This window comes from Tyto alba, unplaced genomic scaffold (genome assembly GCF_018691265.1).
Source record: "Tyto alba isolate M040663 unplaced genomic scaffold, T.alba_DEE_v4.0 Super-Scaffold_38, whole genome shotgun sequence".
Taxonomy (NCBI): Eukaryota; Metazoa; Chordata; class Aves; order Strigiformes; family Tytonidae; genus Tyto; species Tyto alba.
This window is the reverse complement of record NW_024881313.1, coordinates 18,928,651-18,949,730: the sequence shown is the minus strand read 5'-3', so window position 1 is coordinate 18,949,730 and position 21,080 is coordinate 18,928,651. Positions and strand designations below refer to the sequence as shown.

General features: G+C 40.8%; 1 protein-coding gene across 11 annotated transcripts in view; it reads right to left on the bottom strand.

Moving 5' to 3' along the window:
• PTER (phosphotriesterase related) overlaps window positions 1-20,609 on the bottom strand; it is a 33,076-nt gene extending 12,467 nt beyond the window's left edge. For 2 of the 11 annotated variants that reach the window (XM_042801916.1, XM_032991597.2), the window contains exons 1-4: window positions 17,380-17,534; window positions 8,640-9,075; window positions 6,197-6,462; window positions 2,662-2,802 (exon numbers count right to left, since the gene is read on the bottom strand). In XM_042801916.1, coding sequence (XP_042657850.1) covers window positions 2,662-2,802; window positions 6,197-6,462; window positions 8,640-9,075; window positions 17,380-17,450 — 914 coding nt within the window. In that variant the 5' untranslated portion in view covers window positions 17,451-17,534. The other 9 variants (XM_032991598.2, XM_042801919.1, XM_042801918.1 and 6 more) reach the window with 9 other exon arrangements.
• Window positions 20,610-21,080: the final 471 nt, after the last annotated feature.

Here is a 21,080-nt window from a genome sequence, read left to right as displayed (position 1 = left end):
AGCAGACTTGGCAAAATGACAAGTCAGCTTGGAAAAAGAAGTAATCCTTCTGGTCACTCCCTTGTAGTAAATCAGCTACAAGTAGTCCTTCTGTTCCACATTTCACTCTGGTAACCTTAGTTCCTTGTTCAGCTCATTTTTAAGAATTTATTCCAGGGGTGTCTAAACTCCTGCATTGCACGACTGCTAAGTTTCCCACTAAGCTTCAGTTTAGTTTGGCAGCAGATTGCAGCGTTGAAGTGGCAGAGATGGACAGACCAGACCTGGAAAGTGCTCGTTCCTCATGAAGGCACCCAGTTCCGTCATTTGCCAGCATGGTGAAATTCTAATTCTTACCCTCATCGCTGTGCTTTGCTCAGAAAGAAAGCAAATAATAGCTTTGTAAGTAACCACACTATTATCTGAAAGGCCTTACTGGCAGTTTTTATTACAATTAGTTGTAAGGAGATACATGTAGCAGGATCAAATCAATATGGGCAGCAGGAAGAAGGCAAGTAAGATAGAACTTGGTAAAATATTAGCATCTTTCAAAAAAAACACTGTAAATTGTGCCATATAGTGCATAACGCTACATATACCATAGTATTACAACACCACAAGTATCTTCTCCAGTCTGAAATACAGAGAGAACACAAGCCAACCAGAGAGTAAGAACAATGACACTGGAGGGACTAAGTTCTCTGTGGACCAAACATCTTCTTAGAGTCATCTCCTTTCATATTTGGACTAATTTAATCGGTTGGGGAGGCATATGGGTCCTTTATATTCCATATTCATTGCTGCTTTTTGATCATTCCTGTAAGTTAGTACTGGCTTCTGACTCAAAGAAAAACTCCCTGAAAAAATTCAGGTTTTTACTTGCATTGGCAGTAGATTGCATAGGTATACACATGGCTAAACTGTGTTTGAGTAGGTATGGCATGACTATAATAGTTTACGTTTTGAATAGATGAGACCTAAATGTATATTTTCTATTTAATATTTTCATCAACATGCTTAAAGGTCAATTTGATTTCCAACTCTCTGGTGCTGTTTGATGAAAAAAACCCCAGCAAACCCTAAGGAGATTGCCACTGCCACCCTATGTCCAGTGTGGCTGCATCAAAAGCCCAACAAAATCCATTTAATGGCACTTTGAACTCAAATGCACATATTCACACCATACAAAGAGAAGACAAACTTTGTATTTTCTTCCTATTAACAGCCTGCTGCAAGAAATACTCAAATGCCAGAGAATGTAAAGAGAGACATCGGTGGCTGAGCATGGATGGAATGAAAACTTTGCCACGGTTGAACAAGCACTTGTTAACCAAGGCATAGTCCATTCCTCTACATACATTCCTCACAGTGCTTCTGTACATGCTGATCTCCCATGGCACAGGAGAGGGGAGCAACTTTACCCATTCTAAATGTGGAAACTGCAGATTCGTTGCAATGGTTTAAAATACTGAGTGCAGGAATGAGAGTCCTATTAGGAGAGAGAAACTATTTCTAGTGTGAAAAGCAGCAGCAAACACTTGGCAGTAAGTGGGATAATAACCATGGCACCTTCTTAAGAAGAGAACAGTCTGAAAACAGAGAAGATTAGTTGTGAGGTTAATCTGACAATGAGAGGGAGGGAAGCCATATCTGAAATGTAAGTGAAATCTACAGAGATACTTCATTAGTGATCAGGGATCATAAAATCTTTCTCATCAAGGAGAATGAAAGAACTGTTTGTGACTCTGGATGGAAAAAAGACACAGGCAGGACAGCACCTCACCCATCAGAAACCTGCCACTTCAGGCACTGTGTGCAAACACACTGTGGACGAACAGCACTGGAGGATCACACCTCCAGACAGAGTGGAAGGAGTGAGATGCCCATCCCCAGCTGATCCTATCTGTCTCAGACAGTTTCTGCAAGGAATGCAGCCCCTTGGAAATACCTTATGTTAGCACAGCCCAACAGATCTGCCGTGCAGCTAAGCTGAGACTGCATGTACTGATGAGAACCAGGGAAGAGGTATCCTGCCAGTGGGGCCAATATTTTCACATTGTGAGTGAGGAGCATGGGAGTTCTGAGGAGACAGGAATCTCATCCTTCAAAAGATAGAAAGGGCAAAAGACGGAGGAGAGGAGAGGAGATAAAATGTTTGGAAGAAAAAAGTCAGGTTTTCAGGACAGAAGCGCAGGATCAAATCCGCCCAAACCAACCAGTGAATTTTGCTGGGTTAGCACATTCCTGAGGAGATGTAGCAGGCTCAGATGATGCTTAGTAGTAGCACTAGGTTTCCAATACTATGTGTCAGACAAAAGCCAAACCCTAACATAAATCCATTATCTCCAGCCTTTTTTGCAGTCTATATAAATGCAGTAAGTGATAAAATTCAACCAGATCAGCGTGGAATTAGGATGGAGAATGAAGTTAAAAAGCTCCTGATCTTCTTCTGAAGTATCTTTCTACAACACTATGATTCTATATCTTCCTCTGCAGACACAAGAAATTATACATGCTGCTCTAAAGACATGACAGCAGCAGAAAAAAAAAGCCATTATTCATTATGAAAAAAAGAATTTTGAACAGCAAGCAGAATCTCACAGTGATGCCCTTAAAACAAGTACCAATAATATTAATTTGTCAATGGCAACACTATAGCTTAAACTGCATGGAGGCAGATACCTTGCAATTCTTTCGTTGTCACTCGGCATGTCAATATCAGGATGGAATTGGTAATGAAGAAATTCTGTACCAAATAGGTCATACTCTAAATAGCATCCAAGTTTAGCAAATTCCAGAAGTTTCTTTGTATCGAATATAGTCCTGCAGAACATACATATCACAAAGACAGCATTGTAACAGGAAGAAAAAAAATCTCATGGTATGAGGATGGGTATTCTGTGACTTCCTACTTGCAAGGAACAAAATCAATAATCTAAGATTTAATTCACCATTCTGAAAAACAGGACTCCTGTTTGACACATGCAACTTAAGCTGATTGTCTTTCTCACATTCATCCAGGACTTCATGCATTAAAAAAAACAAAACAAAACAAAACCAACTCTTGCCCCATGAAATAATGAAAACATTTATGATAATCTTTAATCTTTACATGGAAACAGGAAAGATACTTACTTTTGATATCACTAACCCTCTCAACAGACAACCTAACAAGGAAGGACATTTAAGGAGGAGGTTAATTCACAGTGACATTTAAAAAAAAAGACAATGGATTACTAACATGAGACAGATTTACTTTCCCAAAAGAGTTACAGGAGACAGCTACATCCAGGGCTTGTTTCATCCATCACACACCGGTAATACACAACTTTTTCTTTAGTTTCTATTCTGTACAGTGATGTTTCTAGACTGTCATTAGAACAGCAATATATCATTGTTTGCACTGGGATCTTGCCAGAATGCCTTAAGGAAACGCTCTCACCAAAATATATAATGGCACTGTGACTACCTGGGACATGGGTTTTGCAGCAGATTTGCAAAGTGAAGGAACAAAGCTACTGGAACCCATCCTCATTTGGAAAAAGAATGGCAACTGAAATAAGAGCTCCTTGAAATAATTATTTTTTTATTTGAAGCGTTTTTATCAAGAGTATAAGCTATTCAAAGGAAAACAAAACCACTCAAATGTTATATTATGATTTTATCTTTATAACAACAGATTTTCTTTAATCTAGTGAAAAAAAAAGTTCCCACAAGAACAGCACAGTTAACCAAAAGAGCAGTAGTTTAATTTTATTACTGAAGATATTGATGTCACAAAGTAATTTTACCCTATACAATTACATCACAGTCTGTTGCTATGGAAATGACTCATGTCACAATTTCAATATTATGACTTAACAACAGGACCAAGTAGGAGGAACAGATGGGTTGAGAGAGAGAAAACCCTTGTTCAAACATGCCTGCCATCAGCAGGAGTCTAAGGCTTGCCAAATGTAATTAATAAAAAATGTTATTTTAAAATAAATGTTACAATTTACAGAGATTGAACATTTATCACCAATGAGTTTTCAAAGTGCAGAGCAAGTGAATGGGTTATTTTATATCCAGCCCTGCTCAGTTCACAGGGAGACAGCAGCCAAGAGTATTCAAACCTGTGCAGGTGACAAAAACCACCCAACAATATATTTCAAAATCAGAGCCAGAACAATTTATTTTAAAAACTATTGTTTGGGTTGTGCTTTTGGGTGCTCTGTCCCAATGAAGAGAAGAACTTAATTTCCTCAACCATTGGGTCCCCTTGTAAACCACACGGATGTAGCAGCAGCAGCAGTTCCCAGCTCAAATTGCTAATCTCTGTGCTGGAATTAGGTGTTTAGGCAACATGTGTCCCTGAGTAGCCCTGAACACACAGAAAAAGAGATGGGACACAGGGAAACATCTTGTAGTTTGGACCTCATCCAGAAATCACCACAGGGACACCCACCAAAACAGTATCAAGCAGGCATTCATAGCAGCTGCTGTGAGTCTTCCAACAAAAGCTACTCAAGCAAATGAATGTTCATCTCTACCAAAATACTTTTATAACCCTAATCCCTAATAAATGGCCAAAGCCAAGACTCAATAGCTTTTGCTTGTCAGCCTTTATCTACACCATAGTTTCACTATGGACACTTGCTACCTTTTGTTCTAAAGGTAGCCAGTCTTTTAGTTCTATTATCTGATTGTAAATCCACCTGAAAACTACCATTCTGTCTATGTCAAAAGCAGACATGAAATATGGAGCTGTGTACAAATTTATCTCACATTTAAGGGACTGGGATGTTCCCATGTAGATTCTTCGCACCGAAGGAGACTGAAAATGTTAAATGCACATTGCAAAGCCAAACTTCACAGTAGTTTAGAGTCTATGTTATAGCAAGTGCCAACCTGAATGTGTGAAAGTAATGATAGAAGGACTATAAGGAAATGTCATATTGTGCATCAGAGGCTGTTGGTGAAACTGCACCTCTCTCTTGACTGTTTTCTTATTTATATTGCTTATTTTCTACCAATAAATCATTGTATACAATGACTTACAACAGCATATAAAGGTAAAAAACATAACTGGATGTTTATGTTGTAACAAAATGGCTACAAAAGTACTGACACCTGAAGCTTTATCAGTCCTCTTTCATAAAAAGATTTAAGTAATAAGTTTTTCTTTAAAAATTAGAGAAAAATACAGCTATAGATATAATGGAATGCAGGTAAATACATCAATAAGGCCCATATCATTTCTATATAATCAAATATAAATAAAATTTCATGGAACTGCATTTTATGCTGCTAAAATCCCCAAGTAAATCACTGAGCCCTGTGTGAATACAAAACACTCGTAAGCTCGATTTGCAAGCTCTTAGAGCCTATAACCACGAGAAATTTGGAGCATAGTGCTCTTGCCTGTATTACACTCACATTGAGGGCAAACAATCCAATTGCTGAGAATCACAGGACAACAAACAGTCTCCATTATTCAGCAACTGGCCAAGCTAATCAATCCTTGGACATTTTCCAGCTCACCATGACCAACACAAGGTCACACAAAACTGGTTTGGTAATAGAGGCTGTGTTATTGGAGACAGAAAAGCACCCCAATTCCTCTCCATGTCTGATGTGGTTTTTGCTCTCAAGAAAACTAAAAGTTAGTGCTCTGGTCTAGGCTAAGAACTATCCAAAACACAACTATGTTTTTTTTACGCAATATTTCTTCTGCCTGGTAGCAGAATGCTAAAAATCTGCCTCCTGCTTTGACCCAGAATCCAGACAAATCAAGGAGTTCTCCATTAGCTACTGTGGCCCAGTTTTCAAAAATGCTGGAAGCCCAGCAGCTTCCCACCCAATTTGGTGAGAGCTGCTCAATATCCAATGCTTTGTAAATACAGGTATTTGTGCAGGGATATGAATTCATGGAATTCTCATTTTTAAAAAATATGGTTACAGTTGTTCCTGATGTTGCTCCCAAGCCTTCAAAGAGAGCATTTAAAATCCCCAAATCTCCTTAACAATGTGAATCTAAACACTGATCCCGACTGAAGTGCTGGAAGCTGATCAAGCTCTATATAAGCGGTTATTTTTACGTCAGTAAATTTGAAGATAATTCTTCATGTCGTGATCCCAGTGCTCAACAGAAACCTAGCTATTTGCAGCACAGTTCCCCCAAAAAACAGTGGGTTGTGGCAACACTGCCAGAAGGACAGCAGAATAGTCTGCTTACCTGTCAAGGTGAGACATGACTGTCTTTGAAGCATCAGCCCCAGCTTCCTGCAGAACACGGATAATCTGGAACGGTGCATCACTGTTCCTGCCAGGATGGATGATAATGGGGCACCCAAGCTGTGACTGAGCCTGCGCTGTTGCCTGAAGCACTCTGTGTTCACTCTGAGTCAAAGGCCAGGAGCAACCTATTTCTCCCACCACACCACATTTGATGTTAGTCCCATCCGCTCCATTGAGTATCTCATCAACAATAATGCCTGTAAGCTAAGAGAATGGGAAAATTAGATTTTTGGTTATTAATATCATTTGTGTTAAATAGCATCAAATTTGGCCTGTGAACACCATTCTAATTATACTCCCAAGGTCTTGCTGAAATTATTTAATTAACAGTTGGGTGTATGAAAACACTGCAGTTAAAATCTGGTTTCTGTCAAGTAATGTTACGCTAGCCATTCACTAAAACCAAAATAAACACAGAAGCAAATCAATTTAACAGTATCCACTCACACAGTTGTCCAGGTTTGCCAAGAAAGCTGGTCTACATGTAATTTGAACACTGATTTAGGCTGAGACTGATGTTTCTTTAAAAAAAAAAAAAAAGTTTGTTTATCATGAAACCTGTGCTCACACTCCTGAATTGGCTCGAGAAACAATTCAGTGCAATTCCTTGCAAAACAAGGGATCCGAGAATAAAGAAACCTTGTCGTTCAGTTAGGGAAGGGAGAAACTCTGGCAAAGATCCTGAAGAGACATGTTTAAGGAAAATTCTGCTTGTGAGAATGCTGACGTAAAACAACAGGAGCTCTGCTGACTTCAGAACTACAAGATCAAGCTCAGCTGACAAATTTACAGTGTCAAATTAGCTTGCTTTTAAAATATTCATAGGCAAGAAAGACATAAGAATCACCTAATAAAAGCAGTTTGTAATAAAACCTTTAGTTTTTCTTTTCCAGAATAGGCCATAGATCTAAAAGCATACATACAACAAGAATTGAGAACACAAAATGGCACTGATGATGACCTCCTAACTCTTTGGCCCTGAATGTTAAGGAAACTGTGATTTTAAGGAAGAATAAAGTGAGCAAAGAAAGAAGGAAGGTTTGCAAGAAAATCCAGGAAACAAAAAAAACTTAAAATAATTTTCAAATAAATATGTAACTTACCTCTATTACACACCTTGTTTCCTCAACAGCCTCATACAACATATTGGTAAATACTCAATATGCCCACAAAAGTCAGTCCCAGCTATCACAATTTACAGCAGGTTTCTGCCCAACACTTTATCCTATGATCACACACCTTCTGCTTCACGTATAACCAGCCTACCAACCATTTCCTTAGACAAACAGACACAGAATTCACTCCTGTCCTGAAGAACATCTCTCAAAATATTCAAATTATCTTTTTCTAATCAGAAAATATAGGAAATACGGCAAATGAGGAACCACCAGTTAACACACTGTACAATCCCTTCTAAGAAACTGTCTTTTGGTCTGGATTAAGCACTGATTACCTGCTAAGAATGGGAACATCTGTGGGTCTCCAGCAATCCACCAAATACAGAAGGGAAACCCCTGACCCAAGAAATCTATTTGTATCAAATTTCAAGCAACGGAAGAATATTTATGAAAAGTAGTACTGTTCTGTACAGCTTGCGTCCAGTGCAGTTGGCAGAGCTGCTCAAGTTTTGACCACTGATTTTTAAAATTAATTTGACTCATTTGTAAACTGTGACAGATTTTTAAAAATTTTCTCAGCTCTGTTCATCTGCATTCACAGCCTCTTGCCCTGGACAGTTCCCTTCCCTCTTCTCCCTATCATCACATTTTCTTAATAAAAGATGAATGAATATTTATTATTATATCATATCTGGGGACCTCAGTCATTATTAACACATTGTCCTAGGCACCATACAAACAATCTGATGTAAACTCTGCCCTGAAGTCTGGATAAACAGTAGAGAAGAGAGATATAACACACATCCTGAGCAGAGCAATGATTTACAACTATCCTATAAATATTGCAATTACTTATGCTTTTTACAAGAATTCTGGGTGATCTCATTGGGAAGCAAGTAGCCAGAAAAAGAGACAGAATAGGCAAAAGGGATATACTTCTTCCTTAAAAATTGTAAAAAGAACAGGATAATTGGTGTTGTACCAGATGCTCACACATTAAGTACTTTATTTTCCTTTTACTATTGTATTATAACAAATCCCTGAGAGAAAATGGAGCTTAAGAATTGGAAATGCTGACAGACCATCCCAGCATACACAAGTAGTGCTTGTTCAGCTATAACACACAAGCAGTAATGATGTTCCCAAGATTTTCACGTCAAGAACTTCTAGATTTCATCTATTTTACTGGAACTTCTCTCCAGCTTTGACTCAGCCAGGGATAATTCATAGGAGAGAGACACTGCATCAATGGTTAACACTTACCTGTTCCACTGTCATGGCCTGTGTTTGAGAAGAATGAGTGGAATCCACATAAAACCCAGCCCCAGCAATAATATGGACTCCAGTTTCTTCAGCAAGTTTCTTCAAAGTATTCATATCCCGACCAATTCCTGTGGTTGTATTTTCCACAATCGTGCCACCACCTGCTGCTTTAAAATGAAACAGCTCCTCCTTCACAGCATCTGTTTCCTGATACAAAAGAAGGTTTTCTTTATGGCTGTAAGGATTTTGCTTAATCCAAAACAAGTTCTTCATCTCAATTGGCCCATCGGACAGAGGCTCTTGGCCTGGAGAAGGTGGACAAAAACAGCTGCTGTAGTTCATAGTCAAGTGTTCATGAGTCAACGTATAGCCAAGGTGGTTTGGCTCCACAGGGCCCAAGACAGTCTGTGCTTTCCCTCTCAGGCAAGGCATTTTTCTTCAACAAACGGAAAAAAATAATCAGATTCTAAAAGACTCTGGGAAGGAAGAAGAAAGGAAATAAAAGCATTTCAGAAAGAGCATACCTCTCTTACACAATTTCTGAATTCTCTCTTTTCTCTCATGCATGGACCTACATGCTATGTGTGTTTGCTGGGACGTTTTTAAACTCTGTTTCCAGTAGAGTGGACAATATGAAAACCAATGCATTTATTTTACCCAACTGCACTTGTATCAGTACTCTAGCATTGTAAAAATATCACATTCCAGTACAAGAAAATTGTCATCATTTATTGTGGTATAGTCAGTATCACATTAAGATAAATGTTTCCTATTTAATAACAACCACTGTATGTTCATTTAGGACTCTCTGCTCTTCAGCAGCTGTCAAATTTTGTCAGCTTGAGCCACCAGATGAACATACTTGGCACCAAGGCCGAATATTCCTTAATTGTACATTCAGTTTATTTATCTGTGTCCTCCAAGACTTGCTGTCCCCCTTACACGCCAAGGAAGCCATCTGTGTTCAGGCACCTTGTCTGCCCCTCTGTATGAGGAGCACAGGGATGAGGGTGATCACCTGCTCCTTCGGCTTCAACAGGGGCTCAGGTTCTCCTGCCAGCAGCGCTGTGGAGGGCTGGGACAGCCCAGGACAACTCCTCCAAGGCTGACAACAGCTGCCAAAGATATGGCGTGGCCTCCAGACCAGTAAGGCAGAAGCCAAAGTGCTTCTCCCATCAGCTTTATTGGCCAAATATTTTACCAGGTAAAAACAGACCTTAACCTAACAATTTATATGGCTCATCCACTAAGATACTTTTTCCTTCAACTTTAACATGAGCGAAACAATGTTATTTCTCAGAACTTTAAATGAGTCCTGATAAAGATAAACATTGAGGCTACAGCTGGTTCATGTCAAAGGCATCTGCCCTGTGCAAATTTGGCTGACTCACTAAAGGTTAGAATTAGCTGCGTCTCTCCCCATCAGGATTTTGGGTTATTTTTTTCTTTGGGGAGTGGGGGTAGTCTTTTTCGTTTATGTGCCATATTAACATTAAGCGTAGCTGACTACCCAGTTCATGTTAGATCTTCCTAATGCTAGTTGCAAAGGCTTGAGGATACACAGTTATAATCCCTAGTCAACCAAAATCATCAGTTATGAAACAAAATACATGTTGAATCATGTCCAGAGGACAGGACTAAGTAGAGCATGCATTATTGATTAAAGAGAGAGGTCTTTCCCATTTCTGTCTCCCTTTTAGTGAATAATATCACAAACATGGGTTTGTTACTGGTGAAGCCCTCAGAGGACATTTTCGTTTTAACTGCTAAAGTTAATCTACCAGGATGACAGAAAAACTGAAATCTGAAGGGTACTGAACTCTACATATCAAAGGGCACAAGAACATCAGGATCTCTTTGGGGATACTTTCATCTCATGAGAAGCAGTCGTTGTCAGAGCACCAATGCACAGAAGTGACCCAGCCTCTGCAAAAGGCAGATATCACCTGCCTAGTGAAGTCCATAGTGCTCACAGTTATTTTAGTATGAAAATTTGGCCATCCATAAGAAAGCGAAAGGACTGACTGACTAGATTTGCTTGCCTTGTGTAAAAGCAGACCTAGGAAGAACTGTTCTTTTATGAATTTCACTTCTACACTAGTGTGTTGACTTGTTTGAGAAGGCAGAAGAATAATTACTCTCATAGAAGAGACTGCTGGCTGATTAATGTAATGATTTATTTTTTGACAAATAAATTAAGAAGTGCATCATTTCAGAAAATATTATTCTCGAGCAAATAATTAAAAGCAAAATACCTGTCTTAGAAACTGCTGCTAGCTGCAATTCAATTAAGTTGTCCAACCCAGTCATTAATTCCATCCTTCAACAAAGCTGGTGCTCTATAGAGCAACCAACTATTTTGGAGAAAGTTCAATGATCTGAGTCATTCTTATATGCACAGCAAAAAGACTAATATAATTTTAAGATAATTGCATTACCTTTGCCTTTTTTTTTTTTTTAACATTAAATATCTACACTCTAGCATCCAGTAAAATCCTGACAGCATAGTGATAACTATTCTCTGCATTGAAGACACACTTTTCTTTCCCCATGTTCACTGACAATTTTCAAATCCATTTAAGTCAGAAAAACAAACCTATATAAATATTTTTTAATATCATTAAATACATAAGTATTTAAGTTCTTTTGATAAAACTTGACACAAACCAATTACAGTTTGTTTCCTTAACAAGTTTCCACCAGAGTTTTTTAGTTATTTAATAGTGCAGTTACTCAAAAAGGCCACTCAATGTGAATTTCTGCTCACTTTCAGACTACTACTTTGATAAAAAGTTGACTTTCAACATTTGTTCCCACTAATTCCTTTCTAACATGGTTAATTTAGATTACCCTCAATTAATCTGGCCTGCCCATTATGAAGACCGGTGGTTGCATGTGTGTGATCTTAGAGCCTGAGGCTGACGTCTTATGATTTATAACAGCAGGAAACATCTAAAATTACCAGTTCCAGTGCCAGGTTTCTCTTGTAGCAGAGACTAGTCTGTTGATTTTTAGACTCTAGATTTCAGATTATAGCACACATAGACAGTTTACAGATCAAGTGTCTAGCATTGAACCTTTTGATTAAGGCCAAGGATTTTTACAAATATAAGCAGCATCACAAAAACAGAAACTGACACAAACAGCATTTAAAGTAGGCCTAATTTTATCTGCATGAAAAAATATGATTAATATTAATGTCTGTGCCTGCTTACTAACACAGTTTTAGAAACTCACTGCTTTTAATAAAAAAATTATGAAAAATTAAGACAGCCAATAAGAAAAATAAAGACAGTCAACAACCAGTGACTGGAATTATTTTTAACACCACTGTCCTGATATCCTCCCTACTGTCATTTACACAGACTGCATGCCCTGATTATGCTATAATGATGCATTATTCCTAATAAGATTCACCTGATGGAACCAGAATCTAATTAGTGTCTTTAAAACAGATTTTAGGTGCAAACAGATTTTAAATGGAATAAGGACTGCTGCTTAATTTAAGCGTGTATATGTTACTACAGAAATCAATATTCATGTACTTTGCTAGTGACTTCCATGCTATGTTTTACACAGAACTTTCTTCTGAGAAAGTTTCTGCTTTCATATACCCAGGATTGAATCCATATCACCTCATTTAGCCATCTGAAATGATGTATGTCTTCTACAGAATAATCATCTAGACCATTTTCATAGTGGAGATGGAAAGACATATCCATTGACAATTCATCCAGCCTATTTTGAATGTTTGTAATAGGACAGGACAAGTCACTTTCTGTAATATTAGCCTCCTTCCATGGTCTACGGAGGGAGCCAAGAAACAATCCTAGGCAAGACAAGTATATTTTAGATGGTCCTACATAATATGTGTGAATTATATTTCCTGAATCTTAACCCAGTCCAAGGGGAGGGGGAAAGGTGCTGATGTCCGTGACAAAAGATAAACAGGTAGGCTCTTATCTGGCAATAACCGGTATTTTGGTTTTGGAAATCACTGATTTATGCTGTGGTATTGCCAAGGTGCTTCTGCATATTCCAAAGCTTCTCTGCTTGAGGTGCTGTATAAACAGAGAAATAAATGGTATTTCCTGAAAATTAAACGTTCAGATATAAAAGAAATGAGAATTACTTTAAGATATAACCAAAACTTGTATTATTTTAAAACAACCTTGAAACAATACCTTAACATTTCTGTAATAAACTCTGGACAAATCTTTACAACCACCAATTGTATGGTGCATAAAATACGACTCTCCCCATTCACCAGCTATTAAATACTGGTGAAGTAAATATTTTTCCTAGTGGTATTGTTAAGAGAAAAGAGACTTGCTGCTAAAAAGGTCATGGTACTGCAGTCCTGACTCTGGTAAAAACTCCACTGAGTTCAATAGATGTTTTGCCTGAATACTGATGACAAGATTTGTGTTTCCACTTTTCCCATCTGAAACGTGTGCTTCAGTCATTGTGTCATTTTAATGGTCTTGTAGTGGGAAGTCTCCCTAGGTTTGGATTAGTTGCTTCCTACAGTAATCTCATATTGCTGAAACATTATAATCGCATAAACACAGTTTCCACATGCTAACGCTGCATTTGTTTTGATTCGGTAAGCACATTTTAATGGTATTAGCACATATACTCTCTAGACTTGTATGAGAATCATTTTATTGCCATTACATTACAATGTGAGATTACAGCGACATTAAATCCAGATTGCTGTGACACAAAATTTACAAAAAAAAAAACAAAAAAACCCAAAAATGGTTCGATGGGTATTTATTATATTTAGAAAAAGTTAAACACAGCTGCCATTTAGAAACAAGGGCTGCCCTGGCTGCATCAAGAGCTTTGTAAGTGGGTCTTTCCTTTATAACCATGCAGTCCTAAGAAACATGACATAACGTAGGTTCACTATATATTTACAGGCAGAGTAAATGCTTTGAGCATTCAAATCTACTGTGAGCAACCTCTATGGAGCCTGGAAAAACCCCACATTAGAAATATATGACACGTATGTAGTAAATTGCCATTAGCTAGTCTATGCTGTTTTATGTCACTATTCCCCCACATGTAAGTATTTTGCAAGAGTGAAAAAAGTTAGCAAGATGAAGAGAGGCAGAGGGTAAGAGAACACATGTAGACTATGTCAGGAGTAATTTAAAAAATTAGCTTCTTTCTCTCTTCCCCCATGCTTTTGTCAACTCTGTAGAGGTTTAGCGAGTAGAGGGAACCCAATACTGCCAGCCCAGTTCTTCCTCTTCTCCACAAGACAAGCAAGTTTTCTAACTTCTGTGACAGATCGGTGCCAGATCTACTTTATCTTCTTCAAAAATTTATTCACAAGTGCTAATTACAGGACAAACATGCCTGCAGTCCAGCTCTCTCTCATACACTGGTTTCAAGAAGCATGGCTTTTTTACTCATGCACATCATGCAAGTGCAGCTACAAAGGCTGAGGAGCAGAGTTCACCACAGCTGGCTGAGGGAGAGTAGCAGCAGGACTGAACTTGCATCTGCTCCAGGACAAATACAGGTTTACTTGTCATTCAGCCTAGCAATTCCCTCTGCAGCAATGTCTGCAAAGGTGTCCCTCAGCCTGCAATGTCATACTCCTACATGGGCACTCTCACAGGACCACTCATTGTCTCTGTGTTACACCAGATTACAGCACATCTCATATTGCTTTTGGGCTATTTTGCCCAAGAAACAGAATTTGGAAATGGGGTAAAAGTACTATGAAAAAATGCAACTTCCTGGGCAAACTCCTGTCTCTTCTGCAGAAAGGGTAGATATGTTTCTCTGAAGGTGATGCAGGTTATTCTCATTAAAGTCCTGACTGTTCTTCCCTATCTTCAGAATTGACATTGGTCAGAAGTGATATTGGTCTTTTTCCTCTCTCAGACTGGTGCTATGAGATTATCATGACTTGTTGAACTTCAAGGTAACTTGGAAAAATGAGCCACGGAAAACAAATTTTTTTTTTTTTTACTTTCATACTATGTTAATAAAAAAAAAAAATCAAGCCAGTATCATGACAGCTTTTCATAGTATGGCCCCTTGCATAGTGCAGAAGTGTACTAAGGGGACAAGGGCATGTTAGTACTTCCATGAGCACCAACATCGAGGCAAGATTTTGTGTCCTAAGGATCGATGCCACACAGGAGATTTTTCATGCCTTGACTGAAGCTCTTCTCAGAGAGGAGGGGAACACTTGCAGTGCCCTTCTCCTACCAGAACTCCTGTCCAACCCCATATGAGCATATGTTGCAGCTCTTCCCTTAATGGGGCATCTGTGGTTTACCCATCATTGGGTGGCTATATTTCCATGCAGCAAGTAAGAACCTCACCATTTCAGATATGTGTAATCTCTTGACCAGGTAGAAATTGGCCAACAGATTCAAAACCTAGAGAACTCTTGGGGAAAAATATTTTAAAAGCATCACCTATCTTGACTTTGCCACATTTTTTCCCTGAAAGACACTGTTCTGGAGACACTCAGAATAGTGGGTTAATGCTGTAGCCTTCAATGACCTACCTCTGGTCCCCAAACCATTCAGAAATGTGTATTTCCTTAAGAAGCCAAGCTAAAAGAAATGCTAAATATTGATTTTCACTAGACTTTCTATATATACTTTGAGCAACTAAAAAATCTTTACACTACAGAAGTGAGAAGGGATACTGAAAGTAAGACTTTATATAAAGTTACAATATGTGCTATGAAAAAAAATTAGGAGAGCTTTAGCCAACCCTTATATAATCCTACAATGATAAAGAGAAGCCCCAGAAAAATATGCATGTACACACACCACAGCAGTTGTGCTGCTTGAGTCGCACTGTCAATGGTCACTTACATTTTAAGAGAAATTTAAACACTATTACACATACACAAAAGGCCAATATATTGATTCCCTGCCCTCACAACCTCTGAAAAGTGCACTCTGGGGAGAGGAAGTGGGCAAGTGAGAAGCAAAGCTCTTAAATGTTCACCTGAAAGGGTAAGTGAAAATCCTGACTGTATATTCCCTCTGTTGCTCAGCTAGTGGCAGACAGACAGACTGACCTTCCAGCTTCTCATGGTTTGAGGGTCACATTCTTGCTCCAGCTAAACTTTGAGCCAGACATATATAATACAGATTTCTGAGAGCTGAACAGCCACACCAGAACAAAGTACAGCCTCTCCTGTTGGTTTCACAGTATGGCCATACCTTTGGGATCAAAGCAAGCACACGTGATCTGCACATGACCACATGTGCACGCGTACAGTGATTTGTGCCAGAGGCAGACTCTAAGCCACTTAGTCTCTACTACTTTGCACATTTTTTTTTCAGTTTGATTAAAGTTCAGCTTTTGTGAACAGAATAGTCAGGCTTTTATTTGAGCCTATTTCTGTGCAGACAACAGTCTAGGCTTCCCTGAGCAAAGTCACAGTGAAATTTCTCTTCCTCGGAGAGATCTGAGACCAACATCCCCGTAAATGTTTTTTCATCAACATCTCCTTCAGAAGAACTTCAGGGGATTTTACATTTTGGGCAACTCCTGATAAAAGGTCAAACCAAAATCCTCCCCTAGGGTCCAACTTTAATTATATTTTACATGCACATATAGTGTTTTTAGGCCAAAAATCATAACTGAAGTTACATTATGCTACATGCAAATATGGGCTGAGTCCGGCATGTTGATACATACATTTGTATTCTTAAGCTAAACAGAATCATATTTGCTTCTCATGAGTGCTCGTCTACAAACACATACTCCCTTTTTTGCTAGGACAAGAAGATAGAGTTTGTGCTTTTCAGGAATGCATGTCCAGTCTTCAGTCCTTCTGAATTTCAAATTTCAAACAAGCACGCATCTGACTCCACCCTTACTATTATTCTCATTGACTTTAATTGTTTTTCTCTTTACGTAAGGTCACATACACTTAAATTTTTTCACATGAACTTAAACATTTCACTAAGCATCTTGGATAGAGCATTACCACTTGTTTGTGCAGCATCACCAAGAGCCACATCAAATCCTTCTATGGATCTTTACATACAGAAATAAAGAGAAAAAGGGATGGAGGTCTAAGATACCAAAGAACAGATATCATCCTTCTCACCACACAGATCTAAACAATGGAAGAGTGATGTTCATAACTACCTCCTCCTCAAGACTAGATGTTACTAGCTAGAAAAATTCAGATGAATGAACCCCAAGGCCAGCTTTGTGGCAGAACATACCAGCCACTGAGACCTGTGAAGTCATGCACAGTGGAAAACAGCATGGAGATAGGGTTTAGTGCCTCATTCAAGATCACAGTTTGCAGTAACTGGTAAAAGCAGGAACTTCCAGAAAACCACTTTCTTTACTAGTGAGTGGTGGCCTTAGGTGCACAGAACCAAACTCAGTTTCCCACTACTGCAAACAATTGTACCCCAAAACTTGCAACCAATCTGAAGACCCACCGGAAAAAAAATACCCCGAGAAAAGCCTTCACAGTTTCCACTGTGACTGTTCTCCATGACTGTGTCAGGAAATAGAAGCTGTATGCCCTTCTCAAGGTCAACTTCTGCTCTTACAAGAAACTAGCCCACACTAGAAAAGTTGACATGAGCCAAGGGAAAGCTTAAAGCTGATGGGTGCAATTTAAGGAGTATCTTTTAACTTACAGACTGCCTTTATAGAGTCTGCATGTTTTGTCAGTGGCCAATGACCTCGTCCTTGTACAGATCCTGTTGTTTTAAGTTCTTACACTTACCTGGGTACAATAGTGGAACAGTAGGAACAACCTACACACACGAACTGACAAGACTGTTGGATCTTCTGCATATCCTTCTGCTTGCTTTGCAGGTGTTGCTGAATATTCAGCCTTAACAGGAAGTGGACACAGATCCCTGCTACTGTTTTGTCTTTTTGTATCACAGAATGTGAAAACAAAGTATTTCTGAAAGAAGATACAAAGTCAGTATCTTTGTCCTGGAAACTATTAATCATCTGTTTTTAAAAAAAAAGTCCTTGCTACCCAGTCTAAAGTGAATAACAAGGAAATAAGTGCTGCAATAAAGTTTACAACCCACAAGAGTTCAAGCAGTAATACCAGCTGAACATTTCCAGACCCATCTGAAAATGACCCATTTTCCAGAAGGTACACAAACCACAACAAAGAGATCTATTCCTTCCATTTGGTGACTAGTCTTCACTACAGTGCATCTGGACAGGGCAAAGACAACTGTGGGATAAAACAATTCTCCTTTTACACTCTGAGGTAAGAGGTGAGATCCTGAAACAGCAGAAAAAGAGAGTACCTCAGCAGGTAACATACCATTCTGGTCCTCCCACCTCCATAGACGTTACTTCAGGAAAAGCGTTGTGGCTTTGGCTTCATGCAAAACTTAAGTTTCAGAATATCTTTGAGAAGAGCGATCCTACATATTTCTGAGATCTGACTGAAAAATTGTGATTTACTTAAAACTATCATAGAAGAAATGATGGTGTTGCTCCTTCTGCTTACTTTCTTCTTATCCAAATAGTTAAAAACTTCTGAAACATATTCCAGCCATTGCTAGGATAAAATGCCTTTCCTGGATTATTACCCACATACATATTACTATCAAACCAAAGACATGACTACTGCTTAGAAAATTTTGTGGAAGCTTTTTAATTTGTGTCCAGAAAATAGTATTAAAGCAGAAAACCTACCCTACCAGTTTTGAGAAAAAGATTAAATTTCTTTTTAGAAGTAGGGGGATGGTACACTCCCTTTCCCTTCCAATACAGCTGGTAATGCCGTGACTTCTATATTCTCCAGAAATACAGAAGACTGGAGTTCAAAATTGCTTTGAATCAAACCAGAACCCTGAACTTTAGGTTACCAGAACCTTCATGGATTTCTAATCTTCTTCCTACTAGAGAGGTGGCCAATCTGATACAAACAGAAGTCTCCTTTCTGCTTCCATGAAACCTTAAATCTTGGTTTCAGCTTACTAAAAAAAATGAACATTGTTGACTATTTCAAGTTTTTAAAGATGGAAAAAATATTTTTTACTCACAGAATATTCAGAGAAATAGTCCTTTAATAAACACAGAACTTGTTGGTGCCATATGCTTCATTATATACTGATTTTTATACGTGAGGAGCAAGCTGACGTCTCCCTAACCACAGAGGGAAGCTGTGACACTTGCTCCTGCTCTACCACGCATTAATTAAGTTAGCACTGGTCACCTGTATGAAAGATAATTAAGCATCTGAATGCCACTGTTGCCACCTTTGATTATAACTACAAAAATTAATACAATGATGGTGACATGATGGCAAATATGTCCATTAAATTCCAAAACATGAGAGGTATTCATAATAATAAATGGCACTTACATATTCCTTCATATAACAATCCCGAAGTACCTGACAAAATGATACAAAACTACCTGTTAAAAGCATCACTTCACCCATCACTGAAACAGACCCCCCAGCAGAAAAAAGGCAACAACCTTCACACACTACAGAACATACTATGTCAGAGGATGTTGAATAATGTATCCAGTATAAAGCATAGGGGAATTCCAGACAAGCAAAACACAATTTTTCAAAAGCAAGGGACCTCTGGCTAAAAATCTGTTTCATTCAAGAGTTATCACAAGCCTTTAGTATACAGAAGACGATATCCTTAACAACAGACACACCTAAAAAACCAATGATACCTGCAAGTTTCTTAGAGATCACATATACAGTCATGTACTTGGTAAGCCAAAAGACGCTCGTCTGAGTTCCTCGCCAATAGGACTTGTATGCTTCAACCTGGGGCTAAGTTCACCACAACAAAAGACCTACTGGAGAGGGGTTGCCAAATGCCCACAGCCACTGTTGGGCACCGACTTGGCTACAGCACTGACGCACACATAGCAGAGGGCACCTGAACTTCCCTCACTTGGAACCAGCACTCCTCTCTGCAGCTCACCAAAGCGGTGCAAGAGGAGAAAGCAGGGCATCTGCTGCAACTGTGTCTTGTAAAGGATAACACACCTCAGGCCAGGGAGAAAATGCATGGTGTATGGATCCCAACAGGGCTCACAGGCAAGTCTGGAGCTTTGCTGCTGAGCCTTGTCAAGCTTAAGCAACGCTGGAAGCATCTTGCAGAGGGCTGCGGATGCTTCCAGATGGAGAGGCAGCTGAAGGCAGGCTTTGAAGGTCCCAGTTTTGGATTGAGGCATTTGTTCCTTCACAGAGCCACCCTCAGGGACTGACGGGAGAGGAGTACCAGAGAGGACACAGTTTCAATATTTAACTTGTTATGACTGTACAAATATTAAATACCAGCACTAATAATAGCAGCATAGCTGCACTCACACAGTGAAGCCCGCCTGAGCTCGGGGGTTACTCTGCTGGTAACTATCATCTGACCCTGTGAAACGCTTTTCCCGAAAGGAGGAGGTGCTCACCACCTCAGGCGCCCGACCTGCCACGGCTAGCCCTGCCGGAGCCCTGCCCGCCCCAGCGCCGCTGCCGCGGTCTCCTCCCCCATCCGGCCACCGCTCCCCCTCTCACGCCAGCGGCCCCGGCTCCGCCTCAGCGCCTTTATCCGCCCGGAGCTGCGGCCCCGAAGCCCCGGTGCCCACACCTGCGGGGCTCGCACCTGCGTTCCCCGCCACGAAGCGGTGGCTGGCCGGCCGGCCGGCCCGCCCCAGGCCGCCTCCACGCTCTCCCCGACTCGGGCCGGGCCGGCAGCGGAAGGGGCGGGAGCAGCTCTTGCCCTCAACTCCGGCGAAGTTTCCCGGCCCGGGCTCTTGTCGGGCCGAGGGCAGTGAGGGCGAGCTCGGGACGGATCTGGGCCGCGGGAAGCCGCGGAGCAGCTCGGCGGGATGAGGCGCGGCCCGCGGCGCCCGCTCGCTCGCTCACCCCGCGGGCAGGACCCTCCGCCGGCAGCACGTCAACCCCGCCGGCCGCAGCAGGGCCCCTCGGCTGGCTGCCCGCCGCTCCCGCCCCGCCCGGGGCGGGACTTCCCCGCCGCGGCCCGGCCCCGGGGACTAGGGCGGGTGGTGGGAGGTGGGGGAGCGGGCCGGGGGCGGCGGCGGCGGGGACTTTGGAGCCCGGGGCGCCCCAGCCGGCTGAGCCAGCGGCGGGGGAGGAGAGCAGCGCCCCGCTGGCTCCCTGCGGGGGGGCACCCGCCCGGCTCGGCGGCCGCGGTGGGCCCCGGCGCTGGGCCCCCTCCCCGCCACCCACGGCTCGTGCTCCCCAGGAGCCCGTTCCCCCGTGGAGCGAGTGCGGCAGTGTTTCGTGTCAGCGTTGGCTCCAACTACAAATAAAAGAGTCGGTGGATGTGAGCACCCTGCCTGTCCTTGCTCGCCCCCCCTGTTTACACAGCACGGAGGATCCACTGAGTCATTTCGGGGGGTTGGGCGATCGCGCCGAATGCTTGGGCTTGCAAGAAGCATATTTTTTTTTTTTCTAATTTGCCCTTGCAA